The 27126-nt window shown below is 40.1% G+C and overlaps 2 protein-coding genes across 3 annotated transcripts; both read left to right on the top strand.

Annotated features, from left to right (window-relative positions):
* The first annotated feature begins 1178 nt into the window (after nt 1-1178).
* On the top strand, nt 1179-3163 carry SPRR3 (small proline rich protein 3). Of its 2 annotated transcripts, none has more exons than XM_066262094.1 (2): nt 1179-1327; nt 2339-3163. In XM_066262094.1, the coding sequence occupies exon 2, from the start codon at nt 2358-2360 to the stop codon at nt 2847-2849; it is 492 nt and encodes a 163-aa protein (XP_066118191.1). In that variant the 5' UTR covers nt 1179-1327; nt 2339-2357; the 3' UTR covers nt 2850-3163. The 2 variants fall into 2 exon arrangements, with proteins under 2 accessions (XP_066118191.1, XP_066118192.1); XM_066262095.1 differs by having other exon boundaries at nt 1237-1327; nt 2319-3163.
* Nucleotides 3164-11478: 8315 nt separating this feature from the next.
* Nucleotides 11479-14285, top strand: LOC136323384 (cornifin alpha-like). Its single transcript, XM_066255218.1, has 2 exons — nt 11479-11613; nt 13311-14285. The coding sequence occupies exon 2, from the start codon at nt 13330-13332 to the stop codon at nt 13978-13980; it is 651 nt and encodes a 216-aa protein (XP_066111315.1). The 5' UTR covers nt 11479-11613; nt 13311-13329; the 3' UTR covers nt 13981-14285.
* The last annotated feature ends 12841 nt before the right edge of the window (nt 14286-27126 follow it).

The following is a 27126-nucleotide window of genomic DNA, read 5'->3' as shown; positions in this document are numbered from 1 at the left end:
GTGGCGCTGGCACCATCCCAGAGGGAGATGACTAGTCAAACACTAACACAGAGGGAAGAAGATGGGTGGGGAAGGAAGCGCATGACGCACCCTCACCTTCTTCTCAGATTGTATCATGAGACCTATTATAAGCAAGTGAATCATTTTCAAGTAGTTGCTTTATGATTATCAAAGCAATTTATAGACATCTTTCTAAAATAACACTTTTCTCTATCTCCCCTTCCTTCTCTTCTTCCTTCTTTCCTTGCTTCCTTCCTTCCTTACTTCCTTCTTACCTTTCATGAACCTACACATCCCTCAGGGAAATCAACAATTGCCCCTTAACTGAGCAAGCATCTACCAGTCTGGTGTGAGGGTCAAATGCAACCAGGACTTTGGGCAACTGATGGAAGGAGCTCATGGTAGTGGCTGTGTCTTAGGGTTCAGGTTCTGGGAGCTAATACAGGGGAAAAGTGGTGGGAAGGGAAGAGCCATCCACATACTTGAGGGATGTCCCCAGGGCCACACCTAGTAAAGAGATTGTGTGTTGAGGTCAACTCTGAGTTAGTGACCTCTGTTTCATCATATCATGGTCTAAGGACAAGGCTCATATATGACAAAAGAGAAACCATGACAGGCATAGTCTTCAGGGCTTTGCATCATGGCAAACAGACCCAGTGACTCCTGACTTTCTGTTTCCAAAGACCCCTACTATTTTTGGTGAACATAGCATCTTAAGGCTCTCATCAGAGTGAAAACAATTCATTTCTAAAGTAAGCATTTTAGCCTTTCATCTTCTCTCTCAGGCCTGGATCTGCTAGGAAATAGGACATTACATGATTTACTTATTGTCACTTATTGAATAGTCACTTAAGCAATGATCAGATGATTCACTTACTGTTTTTCAGGGCTTCCCAGAAGAACCAGTAGTGCCTATTATTCACTTCCACATCTGCTTAGAAAACTAAAATGTTCAACACAATTAATCTGAGCTAAAGATTAAGGTTATGTCCAGGAAATACACTTGTTTCTGGTCCCAGAGCCCAGAACTTCCCCCTGGTTTAATTCATCACCACCCAGGAATCCTTTTATTCATAGCAACCTCACCACAAAGGGTGAACCATGTGGCCTAACCCAGGTGGCATCTTTGTCAAAGAGTAAGTGCAAAAAAAAAAAAACCCACTTAAGCCAGAGATTTTCATTACAAAAGCTGTAATAAAGATAGAGTAGTCCTCCAAAAATTCTACTTCCTTAAGGCAAGGCTCATATTCTGTATAAAATGCTAGCTGGCCAGAGACTCTCTACCAGACTTGAAAGGCCATAGAGCTTGAACTCCTCTCTGCAGTGGGTGAGTCTCTCTATTTGGAATTTCTTTTAATATTTGCCTAATTGTACTTTATTTTTCATGCTAGGAATATATTTATTTTAAGCGCAATGCTAGTTTGTGTTTAAGGTGACATTACAAATCTTTTTGACTTCTTACTCAGATTATAATGATGAAAACTGGGGTCAGAACAGGGGAATGATTTTGGTAATGATGGTTTGTTCAGTCACAGGATAGGGACTTTTCCACATCCAGGGTACTTGTACTGACTTTTAATACTTCCTCTAGTCATTATTGCAACATTGAAATATTGACACACTGCACTGGCAATTTGTATGTTCAAAGATAGGTTTTTCTTTACTGCATAAACCTACCATCCAGCAGAGAACATAAAACGTGGATGTGATTTACAAATACGCTGTATGGAAAGTGATTAAGAGAGAGGGTAAGGCAGACATTGTGCTATGGCAGATGAGGTGGTGATTTAGACCCGGCAGAGAATGTTTGGAAGGAGAGCCATGATGGGTTAGCATGCGTGCAAGCAACAACAGAATGGAAAGCCTTCCAGAAAGCATGTACAGAGAGGATGATCTGAACAAAGGATCAGAGGTGGAATTATGTGGGCTCAGAGCAGGTTGGTATAGAGTTTTCCCATAAGAGCTGGGTTCCCAGGTTCCCATGATGAACTTGAGAGGGTAGACTTGAGACTTTGGACTCTAACATCTTTCCAAATTATTAAAAACTTGAAAGCCAGCCATTGCATTGTTTTGCCAATGTAGGTTTTCAGAATTACCAGGAAGAAAGGAAGGATAGATCATAGCTTCGCTCCTGTGGAAGACAATGAAGCAACTTTTAAGCTTTTCTCTTTGAAAGTGCACAAGGATCATCAGAGTTTCCATCGATTATAAATTTGGGGAAACAGAAAGAGAAGAGAGGCTCTCATATATGAAAGGGCATAAAATAAGATATATTTATTGTTAAAGTTGTATTGTTCCTTGTTTCACCAAACCACCAGGTCAACTTTTCTGTCTCTAGGTTCAGCCTTCTTTGAAGCATGAGTTCCTACCAGCAGAAGCAGACCCAGACCCTACCTCCCCAGCTTCAGCAGGAGCAGGTGAAACAGCCCTTCCAGCCTCCACCTCAGGAACCATTTGTTCCCATAACCAAGCTTCCACAGCCTGTCCAGACCAAGGTTCCACAACCTAGCGACACCAAGGTTCCACAGCCTGGCCACACCAAGGTTCCACAACCTGACTACTCCAAGGTTCCCCAGCCTGGCCACACCAAGGTTCCCCAGCCTGGCCACACCAAGGTTCCAGAGCCTGGCCATACCAAGGTTCCAGAACCTGGCCACACCAAGTTTCCAGAGCCATGCTACCCCAAGAATCCTGAACCAGGCAATCCTATGTTTCCTGAGAAGGGTCATACCAAAGTCCCTGAGCAAGTCCTCCCTAAAGTCCCTCAGCCTAGCCAGAAAAAGATGCCAGAGCCATTACCTCCAGCAGTTATTCCAGGCCCAGTCCAGCAGAAGACCAAGCAGAAGTAACGCAATCCACAGACATGGCCTGAGGAGCCGACCGCCAGATGCTGAACACCTTCTTCCCTTCTGCTTCGGTGTCTTCATCATCTGCTGACCTTGTAGTTAGTATGGTCTCACCATTAGTCAGAGCCTCTTTCTTACTTGAAACCTAAAAAATACAGGCTATGAAGCTTTCCCTTGCATACTCTAAAGAGTCCTCTGAGCCTGTGAATTATACAGAAGGCCTAAGTGCCTTTGCTGGTCCTAAATTGCTCAGGACTCATCTGGAAAGTCAATCGGGTTGTTTCCTGCTCTGTTGCCATTAAATCACTTTAATTTCACTCTTGGCTATTTGTGTCATTGGCTAAATCTGCCCCTTCCTGTTATATCATTAGTAGGACCTGTAATCAGAGAGAAGTTGGAATAGATATCGTCTGTCTTGGTACTGTGTGTTTCCATAAGTGTTAGTGATTATATTTAGGGTACATCCTGAAAATGGCAATGCCTATTGTGTAATGGAACCCAGAGCCTGTCACTTTGGGCAGTCACACCTAGAGCGGAGCTTTTTCTCTGGCACTGGACTGAGCCATGCCTGAGTTCCACTGTGCCTGCTCCAAGCCACCTGTGATTTTAAGGGCCTTGTCCCCAAGGCTTCTCTGCTTATTCCTGAAAACATTATTGTTGCGTACTTGAACGTAATTATTCTGGTTTTCTTCATTCATTTTGCCTTTCAGACACTCAACACATACAGACACACGCTCCCAAAGAGGCACATTTATTTGAGTAACCACACATTCACCTAAGGAGCTACACAAGCTTTCATTAGCTCAAGCAATGGTATCTTTTGCTGGGCACCTACTATGTGCAAGCAGGCCTCAAACTATCTATACCAGGAAGAGGGAGAGGAGGATTCACAGTATCTCCCCTTGGAGAATCTTTCATCTTCTCTGGGAGATATAATATTTACATCCCCATTTAAACATGTACAAAACCACACACTCACTCTGAATAGTGTCTCTTCCAAAATAAACTGCAGAACCTATTTATCAAGTGATTAGAAAAAGAGGATAGTTTGAAGCAGAAATTTATAGGAGGAGTATGTGATCCAAGTGAGGTGGATAACCAGCCAGGAACTAGTAGACAGCTGGTCATTAAGCAACAAAATTTGGAGTAAATGTAGAGTTAAATAGTACCTAGTACAAACCCTGCATTTCCAGGTAAAGACACTGATATCCAGAAAGGAGAAGAAGATTAATTAATAGCAATCAGAAATTATTTCTGAACCACACTCAGAGCCCAATTATCCAGATTTCTAGATCTTCACTTTCTCCTGCTTTTGATTTCAGGGATGACCAGCAGGTTTGCAGGTCTTTGCTGAGTGAGACTTGGATTTTAGGGAGCTTTTTCCAAAATCAGTGAAACCAACATAAAATTTCAGAATGGTTGCTGTGGTCCTTGGGAAGTGAACCCCATTTATTGATAAGGTTGGTGGTCCAGAACGCCAAGCAGGTGTGAGGCAAGTATGACAAGTAGTATCTGCATGATTCACAGAACTCCGAATGCAGTTGGCAAGAACTCAGAGCTATTTGAAAGTTGTAAGACAGAAACTGGCCAACAAGTCATTACAAGGTGATGAGAAGTTGTCAAACTGGCAGCAGGGAATGATGTGCCATGGGTCTGTGTGGTATGCACATTTGAAATGCCTTTATATTACTGCCAATTTAAAATGTAAAAGTGTCGAAAGATAACTCTGGGCCATTCACAAATAGGCTGGTTCTTAATGGGAAATGGGCTCTACAATACACAGACTTCACGAATATAAACATCTTACATAAGTGGTTGGCAGGAAAGAATCAAAAGGTTTAAAGATCTACCTGACTCTTGAACCATCATTTTATTCTAGAAATTTTTTTATGGAAAATATTCATGCATGTACACAAATAACTTTATATACGAGGTTATCTGTTTCAGCAATGAAATGTTACCTTCTGCAGCAGCATAGATGGACCTGAAGATTGTTACACTAAGTGAAATAAGCCAGTCAGGGAAAGACAAATGCCATATGATCTCACTTATATGTGGAATTTAATGACCACAATAAACTGATGAACAAAGTAGAAACAGAGGCACGGACACAAGGAACAGATGGACAGTTTTCAGAGATGATTGGGTCAACAGGACTGAATAAAAGAAGCTGAGGAGATTAGCCAAAAAACTTGTATACATAACACATAGATACAGACAACAGGTGGAAGTAGCCAAAATGAAGGAGGGGGAGTGGAGGTAGGGGGAAGAAGGCAAGGGGGTGGGGAGATAGAGATGGAAGGAGACTTTGCTTGGGGGTATACAATGAGGTGTGAAGATGATGTCTTGAGTTATACATTTGAAACATGTATGGTTTGGTGAACCATGTCATCCCAATAGATGTCTTCTTTTAAATCAAGAATTTGACAATGAATATCAATAGATAATAAATAACTGATGAAATGAATATGTGTTGGAATTATATTGAAGCCATTAAAAATATTGTTGTAGAAGAATGATTAATCTTATTGGAAAATGCTCAGATTATATTATTACAAAATCAGATCCTGGCTCTAGCTGGTTGAACATTGACATTGGCAGGGTGTGTAAACATCCCAGGTTCCATCCCCAGTCAGAGGATTCATGGGAAACAACCATCTGCTTCTCTTTCTCTTCTTCTCCCCTTTCTCTCTTTTCTTCTTATAGACAGTGGCTTTACTGGGCATCAGCCCCGAACACTGAGGATACCTTAGTTGGTTCAAGAGTTGGCCTCAGGCACAGAGGACAGCTTAGTTGTTTTGGCATTGGCCCCAGACGAGGGTTGCCAGGTGGATCCCACTCAGGGCACATGTATCTCTGTCGCCCTTCCTCTCACTGAAATAAATAAATAAATAATAAATTTTTTTATTTCAAAAAACAGCCCTGGGCAATTGGCTCAGTGATAGAGCACCAACCCACAGTATGAATGTTACGGGTCCAATTCCCAGTCAGGGCACACATCTGCTTCTTCACCCCTCCTCTTCTTGCTTCTCTCTCTCTCAGTTAAAGCAAGTTGGCCCAGGCACTGAATATGGCTCCAGGGCCTGGCCTCAGGCCCTAAGAAGAGCTCAGTTTCTAAGCAACAGAGCAGTGCCCCAGATGGGTGAAGCATTACCCCCTAGTGGGCTTGCCAGGTAGATACCAGGGTGCATGTGGGGAAGTCTGTCTCTCTGCCTCTCCTCCTCTCACTGAATAAAAAAGTTTTTTTTTTCCTTTTTTTTTTTTTAATTTTTTTTTTTTCCTGAAGCTGGAAACCGGGAGAGACAGTCAGACAAACTCCCGCATGCGCCCGACCGGGATCCACCCGGCACGCCCACCAGGGGCGAAGCTCTGCCCACCAGGAGGCGATGCTCTGCCCCTCCGGGGCGTTGCTCTGCCGTGACCAGAGCCACTCTAGCGCCTGGGGCTGAGGCCAAGGAGCCATCCCCAGCGCCCGGGCCATCTTTGCTCCAATGGAGGGGAGGGGGGTGGAGAAGCAAATGGGCACTTCTCCTATGTGCCCTGGCCGGGAATCGAACCCGGGTCCCCCGCACACCAGGCCGACACTCTACTGCTGAGCCAACCGGCCAGGGGAAAAAGTTTTTTTTAAAAATTAAAAAATAAAAAAAAAAAGCAGATCCTAAACAGCATAAACAAAAGAACATTAATGTATGCATGTGTGTGGATTTAAAGGATTTATAGGAAAAACATCCTGATACTAAATAAAGTAAAATGTAACTACAGCTATTTCTGGCTGCTTATATGTTTGTGTCCATTTTTAATAGTTCTGTTTTTTTTTTCTTTACTTTATGCATTATATAATGTTATTTGATTTTGTAGAACTTTTTAAAAAAATTTTTAAAGGTATTGATTAATTTTAGAGAGAGAGGAAGGGAGAGGGAGAGAAAGGGACATCAATTCATTGTTTCACTTATTCATGCATCCATTGGTTGTTTCTTATATATGCCCTGACTGGGGATGGAACCCACAACCTTAGCATAGCAGGACGACACTCTAGCCAACTGAGCTACCTGGCAAGAACCATTTGTTCTAGAACTTTTTATCATACTATTAGAAAATACAGAAGTCAGTGAAGATGTAGCTGACTAGAAGAAATATATGTCCTGCCCACCGGAACACTCCTAAGGCTCTGAAGCAGGTCCCGTTTGTGCATCCCAAGGATAGAGGACTCCACATTCTGGTTGGGGTAGCCCATGTGTCTCTTCTCTCCACACAGCTCCCTCCCAACCCTTAATCTTCTGATAGGGCTACTGGATACTCCAACACTACACTCACACTCACAGCCAGCGGCCTCAGCTCCTGCCCACTGACTGACTGCTATAGCCATCTAAGGGGTAAATGAGGAGTTGTCCCCTTCTTGTCTCAGTTCCTGTCTTCCTTAGTTCCTCTGCTCCTCTGTGACTTGGCAAAGTTGTCCTCAACAGCACTGGAAATTTAGAGAGTGGGTATAGTAGGTTCCTCTCATGAGGAACTTAAAGTTCAAACTATGTACAGTTTGGCAAAATTCACATCCACAGCCTGGGAGCTGATCAAATTTGTGCAAATAAATAAATGCACATTGGTTTCTCTGCATTGTCCTTCCTTTGTTTCTACACTTTCATTTTTCTTTCTTCCTACTAGAACCATGACCTCCATAATTCCATAAATAAATAAATAAATAAATAAATAATTCTCCTGGTTCAGATAGAAAATGATGATTGAGGGAGTTCCTTAAACGTTCTCATTTCTGACTCAGAAGTCTCATGGTGGGTGTGGAGCAGCCACTTTCCTCACCTATTCATGCCAGCCCTCAGCTTCACTTTCGCAGTTGACTCCCCCCTCATTTCCATTTGTTCTCTATAATTCTACACCCCTTCCCACTCCACTGATCCCAGTGACCTGTCTGGACTTGGGTCTTATTAGGCCTTTAGGCTCTTGACACATTTGCAGGTAGAGCTGTCAGGTAGTTTGCAGCTTCTGCCAGCTGCGCTGCGTGTCCCACACCAAGATGCTCATCATACCCATGATCACTGGATTACATCTGACTTCCCGATGCTGTGAGCCCCGTGAGGGCAGGGACCTTCTCTGTTCTGCTCAGGGTTGTAGACTCAGAGCCCAGCCTGCCACTTATTAAATAGTAGGAGCTTATCTAATGTCTTCTGAGATGCTGGGTGATTTATGCCTTCACTAAATCATGCTGTGAATTTGAAGGAAGCATTCTGAACCTCACTGGGGATCCAGATCACTCCTGGTCTTTCCCACCCCCATTCTGCCCTCTCCACATCTACAGCAACAGCTCTCCCAACTACAAACCACCTGCTCTGTACTCGCTGTGCCTGCTAAGCTTTGGAGAAATAGATTCTGCACCTTCCAGAAAACTAGAAGAAACCTGAGATGGAATGGTTTCCCCCAGATCTGACCAAGAAATTCCCCACTTGGAGTCTGTCTATGTCCTCTGTACATTTCAAGACAACAATGGAGACAGGAACCCAAGACCCACACTACTTTCTTACTGGACAGAAGACCCACACTACTTTCTTACTGAAATAATTATAAGAAATATGATAAAATATTCTAGAGGCATGGGACATAAAATATAATTATCAATAGTACGTTAGTCTATATTTTTATAATATATAATTTGCAGTATTATTTTCCTACAACTGTTTCTTAAAATGCATGTTTTTCATTATCATTAACAAAACTCAGTCTATAAATATTTAATTATAAATATGCTAGACATGATACTTTTGTCATGCAATTTCTACTTGGACATATTACTTAAAAACAAAAAAATCTATTTGTAAACTCCTTTTTTATTCGAGAGAGATGGGGAGGAAGAAATAGGGACAGACAGAAAGAGAGAGAGAGATGAGAAGCATCAACTCATAGTTGCAGCACTTTAGTTGTCCACTGACTGCTTTCTCATATGTGAGTTGACTGGGGGGCTCCAGCAGAGCCAGTCACCCTTTGATCAAGCCAGTGGCCTTGGGCTCAAGCAAGTAACCATGAGGTCATGTCTCTGATACTATGCTCAAGCTGGCAACATCAGGTCTTTGAACCTGGGTCCTCAGCATCTCAGGTCAACACTCTATCCACTGAGCTACTCCCTGGTCAGGCTATTTGTAATCTCTTAAAGTTATAGTCCTTATCATAGTTTTTATTATTTAATGTCTTTTACCTCATCCTAGTAAACAGTGTTCCTACCACTAAATCAAAGGAACAAATAATAATCAAATAAAGCTTATTATTGATGTATTTGTCAGCATAGTCTTCTAAAATAAAAATTTCCAAAATTTGACATCATACAATAGAACTTGATTTTTCATGTATAGACCCTATTCCAATGTGGGTCGGCAGGAACTCAGACTCATAACCTTCAGGGCCACTCCTTCCTCTGCAGGCTACCAAGCAGACAGGGAAAGAACGTGGGGGAGAAATCAGACTTGCTCTTAACCTCCTAGGTACAGAAGTGGCAATCTGCATTTCCAATGACATTTCATTAACTAGAGGTCAGTCACAGGGTCTATAATGCCAATGGTTGAGGCCATTTAGGTTCTCATCGAATTCAGGTAGATGGTAGAGAAATTGTGGATTCAGAAAGCATTGCAGACGGTAGAGAAATTGTGGATTCAGAAAGCATTGCAGACGGTAGAGAAATTGCGGATTCAGAAAGCATTGAGCCATTACTGTTTAATAGTGTCTTGTCAGGGCAGATGAACAAACAGGCAGGGGAAAACCACTTCTCAGGCAAATGAACAGCAAAATGGCCCCTCACAGTGGCGGGCAGGCAAGCTGCCATCTGCAATCTGCCATCTTCCCTGAGGACATGCACACATAGCCTTACATAGACTATCCACACGTGGCAATGCCACATTCTCACACACTAATCAAGCAAAGTGCTTGCAGCCAGCCAGTAAACCAGAGAGCAAGCCTAACACAGCTGTTTTCCCAACAGGATCCCACCCAATTCTACATGGCCGTGTGCCCCACAATGGAAGAACAGGCTATTGGTAAGTCTTCACATCTCTTCATAGTCCAGCCTTGGAGTTGCCAGGATCTATCTGCTTTCTTCTTTCTATATATAGATACATTCATCTCATCTCCCATGAGAGACAACTCAAGGTCCAACACAGTCATTGCATCCACTCCAAAGTCCAGGATCTCTGGGTAATGTAAAATTCTCTCTATTGTATCCTCTCCGTGTAAAACCTCTCTTCTTGATCCAGCAAACTACATATACAAAGGTCAGTACTTTCCACCTCTCCCATACTCCAATTTACAATCATGGAGCAGGGACTGGATAATTTCAGTAGAAAATTCCACATGAGGAAAGAAAAAAATGAGATAACCAATCTGACCCACAGGAATTGTGAAATACCTCCAGGCAGACACAATAGTCTACCCTACTATCAAGGATGATACCAGTTCTTTGATATGACATGTGTACCACTCTCTGGAAGCATCTTGGCCCCTGGAGGTTCTTCCTTTCCCATTAGCCTCTCCTGAAGTGAATAGATGTCTTTCTCTGGCACAGTACAGGTTATGCTGTTCTTCCTGCTTCGATATTGTTTTAAGGCTCTTTGAAACAGTTTTTGTAATCTGAGCTCTGGGTTTCTTGGGCAAAACAACTTCATCAAAAATTTTGCAGACTTCTGGTCCTTTCCAGGCAGCCCCCCTTGGCACAAACTCTATTGAAAACTCTTTTCCTGACCTAATTATCAAGCCATGCTAATTTATTTCTCTCTGTCCTCCCATTTTCCTTCTTCTTACATGGACTGCTACAGCCCTATGCTCTCTGGATAGTTTGGCTAGCAAGACTCTACCTTTAATCTCATCTTTGCTCCAATCATTTGTCATAAGACCTTCGCTCCTTGGTCTTATGTCTTTGTGTTGAGATTTAGAAGTAGTCTACTTTTCTTATCAAATTTATGTACTCTGATAATCCCTTTTCTTTCTAATCACAAATTGGCCCATTTCTATCATGAACTCGGTATTTTGCCAAAGGAAGTCAGTGGCAGTTGACACTCACCAAGTCATTTGAGCTTTGCCTTTCCCCTCCCACACCTGGGTACACTGAGGAGTGGATAAACAATTATTTATTTTTCCCACCTGGAGAAGTTCATGCCACCATGCCCTTGGTCTCCCAGGATAACCAGAAAAACTGGGTTTTTTAATTATTATTAATTTTAATTTATTGTGTTTACATAGATTCTAGTGTTGCCCTGAATGCATCCCCCCACCTCTGTATTCCTCTCGACATCTCCCTTCCCATCTTCCCCAAAAGCCCTCCCCCCTTCCCTTCAGAAACAACTGTTTATCTCCATTTCCATTACTTAGTAGTTCAACAAGCCCAAGGGTCAGGGGGCTTCCAGGAGACAGGGCTATTTCTGGATCCAGCAGCCCTAGAGCTTCTTCCTCCTCTCACCTTTCAGCCCACACCACCCTCACTGTAAACACTATACTTGGATGCAAAGGACCTTCAGTGAGGATAAGGCCAAAGTGACATCACTGTCAGACAGCAAGTGCCAAAAAATGTCAGGTGGGTGGTTTCATCACAAAAACTGAACCAACAGGTAGATGAGGGGACCAGGGTGAATCATTTTGGGCAGGCAAAAGATTAAGACACAGCAATAAAAAAAATCCCATTTCCTTGAGACAGGTTTCAATCACTATAAAAAAGCCAGTTGGCCGGAGACACCACACCAGATCCGAGTGACGACGCAGCCTGCTCTTCTCTGTGCACCAGGTGAGTCTCTTTCCTTGGAGCCTTCTACCATTCACTCAAAGTATTTTATTTTTATTGGAACCTCCTTGATATTCTTGCTATTTTCCCCCCCATTACTGAAGTTCAGTTATCAGAGTTATTACCTCTATATAGCTTTGTTTTTGTTTTAATGAGAGAGAGAGAGAGAGAGAGAGAAAGGGACAGTGGAAAGAGATGAGAAGCATCAATTCTTCCTTGAGGCACCTTAATTGTTCACTGATTGCGTTCTCATATGTGCCTTGACCTGGCAGCTCCAGCAGAGTGAGTGACCCTTTGCTCAAACCATCGACCTTGGGCTCAAGCCAGTGACTTTGGGCTTCAAGCCATCAACCTCTGGGCTCAAGCCAGTGACCATGAGGTCATGTCTATGATCCCATGCTCAAGCTGGTGACTCTGTGCTCAAGCTGGTGAGCCCACTTTCAAGCTGATGAGCCCACACTCAAGCCGGCACCCTTGGGGTTTTGAACCTGGGTCCTCAGCATCCCAGGCCAATGCTCTATTCGCTGTGCCACTGCCTGCTCAGACTATATAGCTTTGTTTTAAAAATAATCATAGTTTGGGCTTGAAGGGAGACTTAAGATGTTATCAGTTCTGTGCATCAGTTCTCCCTGTGCCGTTGAAAAAAGGATTGGCTTGTGTAAGACCTCCAGGTGGCAGGATGAGTCTTGTTACCTTAGAGTTAATAGAACTTATAGTGGCATTATCATTCTTTCCTTAGTCATAAACTTAATTGTATCCTTCCACCAAATTGTTTTGTGAATATTTGTATGTTGGCACTGTGTCTGCTAAAAAACAATAGACAGCAGGGAATTTATTTTATAAAACTAAAATTTATACAGGAAAATAAGACATGGATGGGAGAGCTAAAATACAATGTAGAAAGTCACCACTTAAAGCAATAAGAGCCTGACCTGTGGTGGCACAGTGGATAAAGCGTCAACCTGGAAATGCTGAGGTCACCGATTTGAAACCCTGGGCTTGCCTGGTCAAGGCACATATGGGAGTTGATGCTTCCAGCTCCTCCCCCCTGTCTCTGTCTCTCTCTCTCTCTCTGTCTCTTTCTCTCCCTCTCTCTCTCCTCTCTAAAATGAATAAAGAAAAATTTAAAAAAAGCAATAACAACAAGTGCTATGACAGTTTGGAGACAGGGGTGATTTCTAGAAGACTTTCTCTAGAAATTCCTCCCAAAGGTATCATATGAGGCAATTTGTGATTCTTAGTGGTTGTGTAGTACTTGAACAAGCAGAATGAGGGAAACATTTGAGGCTAGAGGGGGATCATGTGGGGTTCTAGAGAAGTCAGTAATTATCTTATAGGTAATTCTATTATCAGAAATGTATGGGTGGGCTGAGGTTACTGGGATTTTTCAAATAATATCACATTTCCACATGAGCCAATATTGTGCTCTCACATTCCTGCCAGGAGGCTGTAATTGTGTTGTGTTACTAATTGAATTTTAAGATGTGCCAGGAAGAAAGAGAGCACTGTAAGAGGCCCTGAGTGGGGCGGAACAAATGGCCTTTCCGTCACCACTATCCAGAGGCTCAGAAATCATCAAGGTATTCTTAGTGGTAAAGAGTGACAAAGGAGAACATTTGCTTCTCAGGAGACTTAAAATGGCATTGAACTTGACTTCTTCCCTTGGTAATCCCTGTTTAAACAATCTGTTCTGTCTCCAGGTCCAGCCTCCTTTGAAGCATGAGTTCCCACCAGCAGAAGCAGCCCTGCAACCCCCCACCTCAGCTTCAGCAGCAGCAGGTGAAACAGCCCTGCCAGCCTCCACCCCAGGAACCGTGTGTCCCCCAAACCAAGGAGCCCTGCCACCCCAAGGTTCCAGAGCCCTGCCACTCCAAGGTTCCTGAGCCATGCCACCCCAAAGTTCCAGAGCCCTGCCACCCCAAAGCTCCTGAGCCATGTCATACCAAGGTTCTGGAGCCATGCCACCCCAAGGTTCCAGAGCCCTGCCACCCCAAAGCTCCTGAGCCATGTCATACCAAAGTTTTGGAGCCCTGCCACCCCAAGGTTCCTGAGCCCTGCCATCCCAAAGCTCCTGAGCCATGTCATACCAAGGTTCTGGAGCCATGCCACCCCAAGGTTCCAGAGCCCTGCCACCCCAAGGTTCCTGAGCCGTGTCATACCAAGGTTCCTGAGCTATGCCACCCCAAAGTTCCTGAGCCCTGCCACCCCAAAGCTCCTGAGCCGTGTCATACCAAGGTTCTGGAGCCATGCCACCCCAAGCTTCCTGAGCTTTGTCAGCTCAAGGTGGCAGATCCCTGCCATCCCGAAGTTCCGGAGGCATGTCCCTCAACAGTGGTTCCAGCGCCAGTTCAGCAGACCAAGCAGAAGTAATGTGGTCCATGCCCTTGAGGAACCAACCACCCAATGCTGAATACCTTTCTTATTGCTTGAGTCCCATTTGCCTTGCAATTAGCATGCTGTCATCCTGAGTCACAATCATCCCTCATTTGCACCCTGAAAAATGTGCAATGAAACTTCCCTTCCCAAACACTCTGGGCCTTGGAGTTTCTGAATGCAGCTGAGGGTCTTGGTACCTTAGAACCTTAGTCTTCAGCTGCTCGGGATTCATCTGAAGAGGGACTTAAGGTGAAATCAGCTCTGTTCTGCCTCATTAAATAAACTTTCAATTTCACTTCTGACTGACTCAACGTCTTGCTTTCTTTCCCTTGTGAAATAGGACCTATTCAGATGAGGTTGATGAGGAAGGGCTTCATTCAGAGACTTCAGGTCCTGGTACTGGGTGGATGGGGTTTTTTCTCCACTGATTTTTCATGAGATGGCAATGGGAGGTTGTGTAAAGCTACCTAGAGGGTGTTGCTTGGGCATCCAGGGCTGGAGCAGGGCTCTTCTCTTGCGATTCAGTGAGTCATGTTAGTGCCTATCCACACTGACTCTGACTATCTAACCCAGAGTGCCTTGCCCCTAAACCAGACTTTCAGACTGCTGACAAATCCAGCCAATTTCTATTTATTACAACGGGTATGGTTCTCACATATGTGAGTCTACTACTCCTCGCTCATTTCTTTCTGATACTGTGACCCACATTTGTTGTCTCAATCAATTCTCTCCCATTTACTGAGTGCCCACCATGCCAGGGTGGGAATGAGGATTCACAGCTCTTGCCCTGGAGCATTTACAGTCATCTAGAGGGATGTACTTCACTTCCCACTAAATCCTTTATACAAACACACATACACACCCATGCACACTAGATTGGTAGTTTCCCAGAGAAACACACAAAAGCTGACCCACTGCATCCCCAGGTTTCAAATTGTTTACTTCACACACAGTGTGGCAGGAACCAGAGGAAGTGAGGACTGAAAAGCTCATCACATCATCTTTCTAGAATATAAAAATATTTACAGCAAAATGAAACATAGAACTGTCAATTACACATTCATATATATTCATATTTATATTTATGTCAACCATGTTTCTTTTTATATTACTGGGCAACAAAGCAAATTTTCCTGCAGCAGTATAAAAAGAGATATATTTTTCCCTATGTTGTAAAATGAAACAATAAAAAAACCATAAGCATTTGGTATAACACAAGCAATTGTGGTAATTTTGATCATAATGTTTTTACCTGACTATATTCTTTAAATCCTATTTGAGAATTGTTTACACTGAAAGTCTTATTATTCTAAATGTCTTCTTGTTTAATCAGTAGACAAGGTCCACTATCATATTAGAGTAAACAGTGCCAACTAGCACCAAAACCAAACAGAAAAATATATATGTGTCCTTATCATACTATTTATTAATTAGTGTAGGCTAGCTGCCATGAAAACACCCCCTAACTTTTGTGGCTCACTCTAGTAGAAGTTATTTCTTACTTGTGTCCAAGTCCAGTATGGGTTTGCAAGGTCTTTGCTCCATGCAGTCATTGCAGTCATAAAGAGAAGTAGGTTTCTTTATGCAAATGGTCTCACCATCATTGAGTGCCTTGTTCTCCTCTGAATTCAGGTACAAGAACAGGGAAATAGACTGAGTATGGAGAAGACACTCTGCTCTTATCTGCTTGGAATCAGAAATAATAAATTCATTCTGTTCTTAATGGCTTGAGTAGAATTTTGTCACATGGCCCTATCTTCCTTACAAAATCAAAAATAAAATTTATCAGTATGCCCAGATATAAGAGCAACACAAGGATTGGTGAGCTCTTCAATTTCTGCCACTGCCTATCTTTCTGGTTCTCAACTCTACATTTACAGTACTCTGTCTCATAAACAAAATACAGTTGCCCAATGAACAACTCCATAACCCCATCCAGCTCAAAGTATAGGGTCTCTGGTGACATGGAATTCTCTCTATCATGTCTTTCTATAGCTCCTATTGGTTTAGCAATCTAGGAAATAAACAAATGAACCATTTTTTCCTATTGCCCAACATTCAATTATGAGATTATGGAAAACGAAACAGAAACTGCCAAGTGCGAGAGAAAATTATGGAAGACAAATGGCAGTCCCTAGGCTTGAGTTTTCTGAAATCCAGCTGGGCAGGCATTGTGAAGGCAGATTCTTTGCCCACCTCAACTCCCAGAAGTGATAGAAACTTTGTGTTAAGGTCTTGATTCTGTTCAGTAAAAGGAATTTCTTTTTCCTTTTACATCCATTGTTCTGCCACTGGTAGGATCATTCTTTTTACATGATCAAATCTGGAGCATGCATTGTGGATTGTGCTTTCAGTTCATGAATTGAGTTTTTCATTTCTGTTTGATTTGTTTTTATAGTTTCAATTTCCTTGCTAATATATTCTTTGTGTTCATTGAATTGTCTTCTGAGCTCCCTAAATTGCCTTTCTGTGTTTTCTTGTATATCTCTGAGTATTTTTAGGATTTCTATTTTAAATTCTCTGTCATTTAGCTTCAAGGTTTCCAATATATTAAATTTTTTCTCCATAGATTTTTCCACATCTATCTGTGTTACTTCTCTTTCTTTTGTATCCATGATATTTGATTTCCTTTTTCTTAATGGCATCTGAGGGTGGTCTTGTTGATAGCACTAATAAGAATTAATAAAGAATTAAAAGTAGAAAAAAATTAAAAAATAAAAAAATTGGAAAAAAAACACAAAAAAACCAATAATGATTTATTATTTCCCTCCCCTTTTTTTCTTCTCTTCCCCTCCTCTTCCCTCCTCCTTAGGAAAATATCGTGATAAACTGTGAATTATATTATGCTAAATGAAACAAAAACTGCCTATAAAGGAGGGCCTGAGTTGGGGGGAACTCTTCAAGGGGCAAAAAAGGAAGTAGGGACCCACAAAATGCAAAAAAAGGAAAGAATTTGGGTCAAGTATAAAATGATTTGCTTGTAAGTAATGGTTGACTAAGAGATATAATGAGAGGGATAAAAGAGAAACCAGAAAAAGGGGGAAAAAAAACAAACTATTGTATTAAGTGGAGCAAAGACTGAATAGAATGGAGATCCTGGGTTGGGAGGAATGCTACTGAGTTAAAAAGCAAAGTAAAAAGCACCCAAAATGTCACAAAAATATCCAAAAAACTTGAGTCCCAAATTAAATAATTTGTTTGTGATTGAGGATTGAATGAGAGGAAAATTAAAAGGAGAAAAGAAGAAACTAATAGAAAGGGAGAAACAAGAAAAAGGGGAAAAGGAAAGGAAGAAAAAAAAAAAGAGAGGGAGAGTTAAGGGGTTTGGAGTGTAACCCTCATGGAGAGTAAGGAAGAAGAAAAGAAATAAAATGAAACACTTATGGGTAGTGTAGTTCAAGAAAAGGAAAGAGTAAGACGGGCAAAGAATAAAAGGACCAAAGTTGAGGAAATAGAAATAATACTAATAAAGGCAAGACGATGAAAGAAACAAACAAACAAAAGAAATAGTGGAACAAATTATAAAGTCTGTGGATTTTTCTTGAATTTGAGAGATTAACTTCTTCTTCCCTTTTCTTTCCTCTCCCTCTTCCTAGTCGTTGACTCTGTACCCCAGGCTCTGCCCCTGTGGCATGCTTAGGTAGGGATTTGCAGTTGATGAGACTCTACGCGGCAATGTCATATATTTGGCTTCAGTCTCGTTGGTAGTCAAGGCTTGTTAGCGTTTGCAGGCTCCAACAATGAGAGTCCGTTTTCCCGGAGCCTCTCTCCTAGTCTCTCCTTCCTGAATTAGCAGCCTGATGATCCAGCTATGAGGCTGCCGCTGCCGCTGCCTCTGCCTCTGCCTTCGCCTTCAGGGTGTGAAACTCTCTGATGCTCCAAGAATAGGTTTTTCTGTCTCTGTTTGTTGAACTTGTTAAAATTTTGGGGAGATTTTTTGGTCCCTGTCCTCACGGCGCCAATTCTATGACATCACTCTGGATTGTGCTTTCCTTAATTAGGTCACTTTTGCAGCTCAATTTTTAATCAAATGTGATTTTGAAGCTCTTGGAAATATGTTTTGTTGAGAGCTAGGCTGTAGTTGCTTTCTAGATATGATTCCTCAAAAACTTTGTAAACTGCTATTTGCTTCCAGTCAGTACTATCTTCCCATACCTATACTCAAATTTCTTTCACAGAAAACATAATGCTTATCTCATGTATTTGCTTCCTTTTCCCAATGGCTTTCTTTCTCAACTATAAGTTTTTGAAGCTATTTGAAAATAAACTTGTATGGAAAGGCATTAAATCTTAACTTAATCTTGACTGAAAACCTGAATTCTTAATTTTTCAAAATCATTCTCAATTTTACCTCTTTCTATTTAGTTGCCTATTATGAATAATATAGCTATAAACATTCATGTACAAGTTTTACGTAAATCTATGTTTTCAATTCTTTTGGGTATATATCTAGAAGTGGAATTGCTGGGTCATATAGTAACTCTATGTTTCACTTTTTCAGGAAAGTGAATGTCTTCCAAAGCAGCAACACCATTCTCCAGTCCCACCAGCAATGTATGAGGGTTCCAATTTTCCACTTACTCAGTGAGACTTCGTAATGTCTTTTTATTATAGACATTCTGGTGGATATAAAGTTGTGTGTCATTATGGTTTTAATTTGCATTTCCTTAATGAGTAATAACAGCAAATATCTTTTCACTTGTTTATTATACATTTGTGTAGCTTCTTTAGAAAAGTGTTTATTCAAATCCTTTGCCTACATGTAATTGGGTTCTTTTTCTTTTTCTTTAAATTTTATTTAGAAAATTAAATTTAATAAGGTGACATTGATCAATAAGAATACATAGGTTTCATCTTTGGCCAGCTAGCTCCATGGTAGAGTGTTGCCCCAGCGTGTGGAAGTCCCAGGTTTGATTCCCAGCCAGGGCACACAGGAGAAGTGCCCATCTGCTTCTCCACCCTCCCCCCTCTCATTTTATCTCTCTTGCCCTCCTGCAGTCAAGGCTCCATTGGAGCAAAGTTGGCCCAGGCACTGAGGATGGGTCCAAGGCATCTACCTCAGGCACCAGAATGGCTCCAGTTGCCACGGAGCAATGCCCTGGATGGGTAGAACATTGTCCACTAGTGGGCATGCTGGGTGGATCTCAGTTGGGCACATGCCAGAGTCGCTCTCTGCCTCCCTGCTTCTCACTTCAAAGAAATACAAAAATTAAAAAAAAGAATACATAGGTTTCAGGTAAACATTTCTATAGCACTTGAACTGTTCATTGTGTTCTGTGCCCATCATCCAAAGTCAAATCATTTTCCATCATCGTATATTTGTCCCTCTTTACTCCTCTCCCCTCCACCCATCCCCGTAACCTCCTATTCCTGCTAACCACTTCATTTTTATCTATGTTTATTGAGTCTCATTTTTATATCCCACCTATGTATGAAATAATATAGTTCTTAGTGTTTTCTGATTTACTTGTGTCACTTAGTATGATGTTCTCAAGGTCCTTCCATGTTGTCATAAATGGCAATATATCATCATTTCTTATGCCTGAGTACTGTTTCATTGTATCAAATCTTCTTTATTCGATCCTCTATTGAGGGACACTTTGGTTGTTTCCGTGTCTTGACCAGCATAAATAATACTGCAATGAACACGGAGTCACGTGAATGTGTCTTTGTGTACCAATGCTTTCAAGTTTCTGAGGTAGATACCCAGTAGAGGGATTGCTGGGTCATATGGTAGTTTTATTCTTAATTTTTTGAGGAACCACCATACCTTCTTCCATAATGGTTATACTACTTTACATTCCCACCAACAGTGAATGAGTGTTCCTTTTACTCCACAGCCTCTCCAACACTTGTTAAAACCTCTCTTGTTGATAACAGCTAATCTAATAGGTTTGAGGTGGTATCTTATTGTAGTTTTGATCTGCATTTTTCTAGTAGCTAGTGAAGATGAGCACATTTTCATGTATCTGTTGGCCATTTGTATGTCTTCTTGGAAGTAGTGTCTGTTCAGTTCCTCTCCTTCATTTTTTAATTGGATCATTTGCTTGATTTTGCTGGACTTTGAGTTCTTTGTATATTTTGGATATTAACCCCTTATTGGAGCTGTTGTTTGTAAATATCATCTACCATTTGGTTGGCTGCCTTTTTGTTACATTGTCAGTTTCTTTAACTGTGCAGAAGCTTTTTAGTATTACATAGTCCCATTCAGTGATAAGATTCAAATTAATTTAGCAACCGGTTCTCTGCCCTAATGACTGTTTTACATATAAAAAATGTACTAAAAGGTAGTTTATTATTTCATACATTTAATACATAAATAAGAACAATAAAAGAGATACACAAAATTAAATTATTGTTCAGCAAACAAGTGTGTTAGGTTTGTTTGCTTGTACTTTGCCTGATTGGGGCCATTTTGGCCCCATCTTAAAACCCAATTAGCCACACAACACAACTATATGGGGCAGCACCTTATGTTTAAAGTCTATGTAAGGCTGCGGGTGCTTCTCCTCAGGGCAGTAGATTGTAGATTGCAATTGCTTGCTGCCATTGGGAGGGACCATTCTTTGCTATTTTTGCTGGAGTGTTGGAGACTACAAGCTGACAGGGTCCTTGTGTTTTAGATTTGAGGGGACAGAGGTGTGGGGAACTCGTAGTAAGCTGACAGGCTGCCCAACCCCCCACCTCACTTGCTTGGTTAAGTTGCTAAAGGCTAAGTTCTCCATAGCTCTGTATTAGCTGTGTTTCTACTTGTCCCAACCCTCATGTCCCTGGAAGAGACTGGAGGCAGGTTTTGGGGTTTTTTTTTATCCTTTGTTTTGAGTAGTTAAGATGTTATGCCAGGTGGAGGGTTTTCTGCAGTAGGGAGGATTCTTGGGTTGCCTTGGAAATGTGACTTTGTTTTAAAGATCTCTTTGGTTTGCTAATGACTTTGCTCTGCCCTATAAATAAAGAGTTTTGGGGGTGGAGATTTGCTCTTGCAAGCTATCTTGGTATTGCAAAGAGGCCTCCCTATCCCATCCTTTTTCTCTTTGAGTTTATTTCTTCATTCCACATCATTCTCGCTCAGGACCTGGACAATTAGTAGCTGCACTGATCCATGGCACTGGAGAAGGGTTTTTTCCCTGGCCTGTTTAGCTCCTCCGCCCTGAGAGGAAGAAGCAGTTTTTCCTGCCTGCTTACTTGCCCACCATTGTGAGACTCTAATAAACAAAATGGCCTACTATTTTCCGGCTCCACAGTTTCTTTAACATCTGCCGAGTCCAATGTGAACCTGCATGGCTACTGGTTATACAATTATAAGAAGAAGTTTTTAAATATTAATGAAAAAATATTAAATAATACCTGACAAAAAAACAATAAACCTGTTATTTAAGATATTTTCATATTGCTTCTGATTGGTGTCCTCACTTGCAATTTTCTTAGCTTTCATCTGAGCATCATCTGCTGTGTGATTTATCCTTAACCATCTTTTCACTGCAGGAGTTGGATTTCATTCCTTCACCTATGAACGCAATGAACATTACTATGAGCACTTATAATATGCTGTTGCACAGATGAATGTTAAAAAAGAATAAGGAATGTAAATTTGTGATTTCTGCATTGTGCAGCTCCCCAGGCACCCACCTTAGAGAGAATCTTGATTACAAGCGCCATTTTAACAACCAGTTCGCCGCACTCAACAAAAAATTAGGTAATGGTTCTGCCGAACTCTTGCAAACCGGCTGAATACCACCACTGGTTCCATTCGTTTATCATTGTCTGTACTACCCTTGCTTTGGGGTCAAATTTATAAAATGTTCTCTATGGCCAAGGTCCATTAGTTTAGTACCTATGTTTTCTTCTATGTAATTTATTGTTTCAGATCTTATATTTAGGTCTTTGATCCATTTTGAATTAATTTTTGCTCATGGGGACAAACTGTAGTCAAGTTTCGTTCTTTTGCATGGAGCTTTTTAATTTTCCCAACACCATTTATTGAAGAGGTTTTCTTTTCTCCTATGTGTGTTTTAAGCTCCTTTATCAAAGATTATTTGTCCATATATATGTAATTTTATTTCTGGGTTCTCAATTCTGTCCCATTGGTCTGTTTATTTTTCTGCTAATACCATGCTATTTTGATTATCATGGCTCTGTAGTATAATTGAAAGTCAGGTAGAGTAATATCTCTGGCTTCATTTTTTTTCTCAGGATTGCTTTGGCTATTTGGGATTATTTATGGTTCCATACAAACCCTGTGATTTTTTTGTTCTATTTCTTTAAAAAATGACAGGATTTTAAGGGGGATGGCATTAAATTAATATAATATATTGCTTTGGGTAATATGGCCACTTTTTTTTTCCTTTTTTTTTTTTTACAGAGACAGAGAGAGAGTCAGAGAGAGGGATAGACAGGGACAGACAGACAGGAATGGAGAGAGATGAGAAGCACCAATCATCAGTTTCTCGCTGAGACACCCTAGTTGCTCATTGATTGCTCTCTCATATGTGCCTTGACCGCGGGCCTTCAGCAGACCGACTAACCCCTTGCTGGATCCAGCGACCTTGAGTCCAAGCTGGTGAGCTTTGCTCAAACCAGATGAGCCTGTGCTGAAGCTGGAGACCTTGGGGTCTCAAACCTAGGTTCTCGGCATCCCAGTCTGACGCTCAATCCACTGCGCCACCGCCTGGTCAGGCAATATGGCCATTTTAATTATGTTGATTCTTCCAATCCATGAACATGAAATATTATTCCATTTCATTGTGTCTTTTTCAATTTCTTTCAAAAATGCTTTGTAATTTTCAGTACATTGGTCCTTCACATCCTTTGTTATGTTCATTCCTATGTGTCTTGTTTTTTGTTGCAATTGTAAAAGGAATGTTTTTTTAGTTCATTTTCTTAAGTTTCATTGTTGGCATATAGTAAAGCTGTAGACTTTTGTATACTGTTTTGTATCCTGCAACTTTACTGTATTTGTTTACTGTTTCTAACAGTTTTTCAGTGGAGTTTTTGAAGTTTTCTATATACAGAATCATGTCATCTGCAAAAAAGTAATACTTTTACTTCTGCTTTCCCATTATGGATGCCTTCTATTTTTTTCTCTTGCCTGATTGCTCTGGCTGAAACTTCCAGAACTATGTTGAATAAGAGTGAAGAGAGTGGGAAACCTTGTCTTTTCCTGATTTTAGAGGAAGAGCCTTCAGTTTTTCACCATTTAGTATGATATTGGCAATGGTTTGTCATATATGGCCTTTATTATGTTGAGGTATTTCCTTCTATTTCATTTTATTGAGTGTTTAAAACATAAATGACTGTTGTATCATATCAAATGCCTTTCCTGCATTTATTGATAGGATTATGTAATTTTTATCACTTGTTTTGTTGATGTGGTGTGTTACATTGATTGATTTGCATATGTTGAACCATCCTTGTAGTCCTGGAATGAATCCCACTTGATTGTGTTGATTGTGATGTATTTTTTTAATGTGTTGTTGTATTTGATTTGCTCATATTTGTTTAACATCTGTGCATCTGTATTCATTAGACATATTGGTCTGTAGCTATCTTTTCTTGTTGTTCTTGCCAGGTTTTGGTGTCAGGGTTATGTTGGCCTCATCAACTGTTATGGGGTATTGCTTATTCTAGTTTTTGGAAGACTTTGAGAAGGATAGGAACCAACTCTTGGGGGGTTTTTTGTTTGTTTGTTTGTTTATTTTGGTTTTTGAGTTTTTTTTTGTGACAGAGAGAGGGACATATAGAGACAGACAGACAAGAAGAGAGAGAGAGATGAGAAGCATTAATTCTTCATTGTAGCACCTTAGTTGTCATTGATTATTGTGCCTTGACTGGGGCGCTCCAGCAGAGAGAGTGACCCCTTGCTCAAGCCAGTGACCTTGGGCTCAAGCTGGTGAGCCTTGCTCAAACCAGATGAACCTGTGCTCAAGCTGGCGACCTTGGGGTTTCTAATCTGCATCCTCTGCATTCCAGTCCAATGCTCTATTCACTATGCCACCACCTGGTTAGGCACCAAATCTTTTTATTAATGTTTGGTAGAATTAATTAGTATAGCCATCTGGTCCCAAACTTTTATTTTGCAAGAGGTTTCTGATAGTTGTTTTTATTTCCTCCCTGCTTATGAGTCTATTGAGGTTTTTCATTTCTTTGTGACTCAGATTAGGGAGACTGTATAGTTCTAAAAACATCCATTTCTTCTAGATTGTTCACTTTCATGGCATATAATCTTTCATAGTATTCTTTCATAGTATTTAAGTATGATCCTTTGTGTCTCTATAATGTCTGTAGTAATTTCTCCTTTTTCATTTTGGATTTTGTTTATATACCATATTTCCCCATGTATAAGCTGCACTTTTTAAAAAAATTTGGGGTCTAAAATCTGGTTGCATCTTATACATTAGTTGTATATTTTTTAACTTACATTTCCCGTTTTTTTGTGCTTCCTTTTGTGTTCATTGTTGAATACAGTGGTTCATCATCAGACACAGATGAGGACAAATTAGTGGAGGAGTTGTATGAATTTTATGATGAATAAAACTTGAGTTCAATAACTATGTGATACATTTTTTCAAATTTCAGGCTCCAAAATTAAGGTGTGTCTTATACATGGGAGCATCTTATATGTATACATGGGTAATACGGGTAAGTCCTTTTTCTTTTATCCTTGGTGAATCTAGCCAGAGGTTTGTAATTATATTGATCTTTCAAAGAACTAGCTCTTTGTTGTATTATTTTTTCTATAGTTTTCTTGTTCTTTATTTCATTTAGTTCTGCTCTAATTTTAACTATTTCCTTTGTTTAGCTGACTTTGGGTAGCTATTGTCTTTTTTTTTCTAGTTCTTTAAGATGTGATGTTAAGTTGCTTACTTGAGGTTTCTCTTCTTTCTTGATATAAGCCTTTAATTATATAAGTTCCTTTTTATTACTGTTTTTGCTGTATTCCAGAAGTTTTGATATGTTGTGTTGTCATCCTTGTTTGTCTGTGTATATATATATATATATGTTTGTCTGTATATATGTATATATATATGTATATATATATATCTTTTGATCTCTGTTATTACTTTTTTCTTGGACCCAGTCATTTTTTGTAAGTACATTGTTTAATTTTCACATTTTTGTGGGTTTCTTTACTTCCTTTTTGCAATTGAATTCTACTTTCAAAGCCTTATGGTCAGAGAATATGCTTGGTATAATATCAATCTTTTAAATTTGTTGAGGTTAGTCTTGTGGCCTAACATATAGTCTATCTTATAAAATATTTCATGCACACTGGGAAAAAATGTATAATCTGATGTTCTGGGATGAAATGTGCTGTAAATGTCTATGATGTCCATTTGGTCTAATGTGTTATTTAAGGGAAATATTTCTTTATTGAGTTTCTGTTTGGATGATCTATCTAAAGCTGTCAATGGTGTGTTGAGTTCTCCAAGAACAATTTTTTTTTGTCTGCCTCTATTTTTAGGTCAGTTAGTTGATGTCTTATATATTTTAGTTCTCCCTAGTTTGGTATATATATATTAAGAAGTATATGACTTCTTGATATAGTGTCACCTTTATCATTATGAAATGTCTATCTTTGTCTCTTGTTGCCTTTGTTGTTTTGAAGTCAGCATTGTCAGATATTAGTTTGGTTTCACCTGCTTTTCTCTGGGTATTATTTTCTTGGAGAATCATCTTTTAACCATTCACTTTGAGTCTACTTTAGTCCTTGCAGCTTAGATGTATCTCTTGAAGGCAGCATACAGTTGGGTTTTGCTTTTTGACTAAATCTACTACTTTATGCCTCTTTATTAGTGAGTTCAGTCCATTTATATTTAGGGTAATTATCAATATATGAGGATTTCCTATAGCCATTTTATGTTTTGTCTTCTGGTTGCACTGTTTCTCCTTTGGTTCTTCTCTTTTGTGTTTCTGTCAGTTGTTTTTGTTTGGTGGTATTCCATACTTCTTTCCCCTGTTTCTTCTTTTTTTTAAGCTATATATTTCAATATTGTTGTTTTTGTGTGTGTGGGAGTGGTTACCTTTATGTTATTTAGAGAAAATTTTCAAATATACAAGAGTCTTTTGTTTTATAAGTGCTTCTGCACTTCATCTTACTTTACTACTTCAGATCTTTATTCTCTCCTCTTTTATGTTATTGTCACAGATTATCCTCATTTTTATTGTTATCTCATTGTAGCTTTTACTTGTAGTTTTGTTTTGTTTTATACATTGTATCTGGTAGAATAATCCCCTTGAGTATTTCCTACAGTGGAGGTTTTCTAGTGATAAATTTCCTCAGCTTCTGTATGTCTATAAGTTCTTATTTCTCCTTCATATATGAAGGATAACTTTGATGGGTATAGTATTCTTGGCTGGTAATTCATGTCTTTCAATACATAAGATGGTTGGGTACACCCTCTTCTGGCTTGTAGAGTTTCTGCTGAAAACTCTAACCTAATAAGCCTTCCTTTTTATGTTATGTTCTTCTTTTCCCTAGCTACCTTGAAAGTTCTTTTTTTTTGTCCTTGATTTTTGACAATTTTATTACTTATGTGCCTTAGAGAAGGTCTTTTGGGTTGAGGTAACTTGGTGTCCTGTTTGCTTCTTGGTGTTCTGTTTTCCTCTTTCCATAGGCTTTGGAAGTTTTCATCAATAATTTGTGTGAATAGGCTCTCTATTCCCTCCTCCCTCTCTTCTGATATACCCATTATCCTTATATCATTTTTCAAGTCAGACAAGTCCTCTAGAGCTATATCATTATTTTTTAATTTGTAAGTGTCTTCTCTCTAGTTGCCTGTCTTTAATGTCACTGATTCTCTTCTCTATCTGGCCCATTCTAAACTTACTCCCTCATTGTTCAATTCATGTATTGAGTTCTTCACCTCTGTTTGGTTCTTTTTTTTTAAGTTTTAATCTTATTGGTGAAGTAATCATTTTGTTCCTTAATTTCTTTTTTGATCCCATTAAATTGCCTACCAGTGTTTTCTTGCATCTCATTGAGCACTTTCTGAACTTTAATTTAGAATTCTCTATCATTTAGTTTTATGGTTTTTATGTGATTGAGATTGCTTTCTGGAGATTTTTTGTTTTCTTACTGAACCATGTCTTTCTTTGTAGCCATGATATTTGTTTTCTTTTTCCCTGATGGAATTTGAGAGTGGT

The sequence above is a fragment of the Saccopteryx bilineata genome, chromosome 2, assembly GCF_036850765.1.
Source record: "Saccopteryx bilineata isolate mSacBil1 chromosome 2, mSacBil1_pri_phased_curated, whole genome shotgun sequence".
NCBI classification, from domain to species: domain Eukaryota; kingdom Metazoa; phylum Chordata; class Mammalia; order Chiroptera; family Emballonuridae; genus Saccopteryx; species Saccopteryx bilineata.
This window is presented reverse-complemented; position numbering and strand designations above follow the sequence as displayed.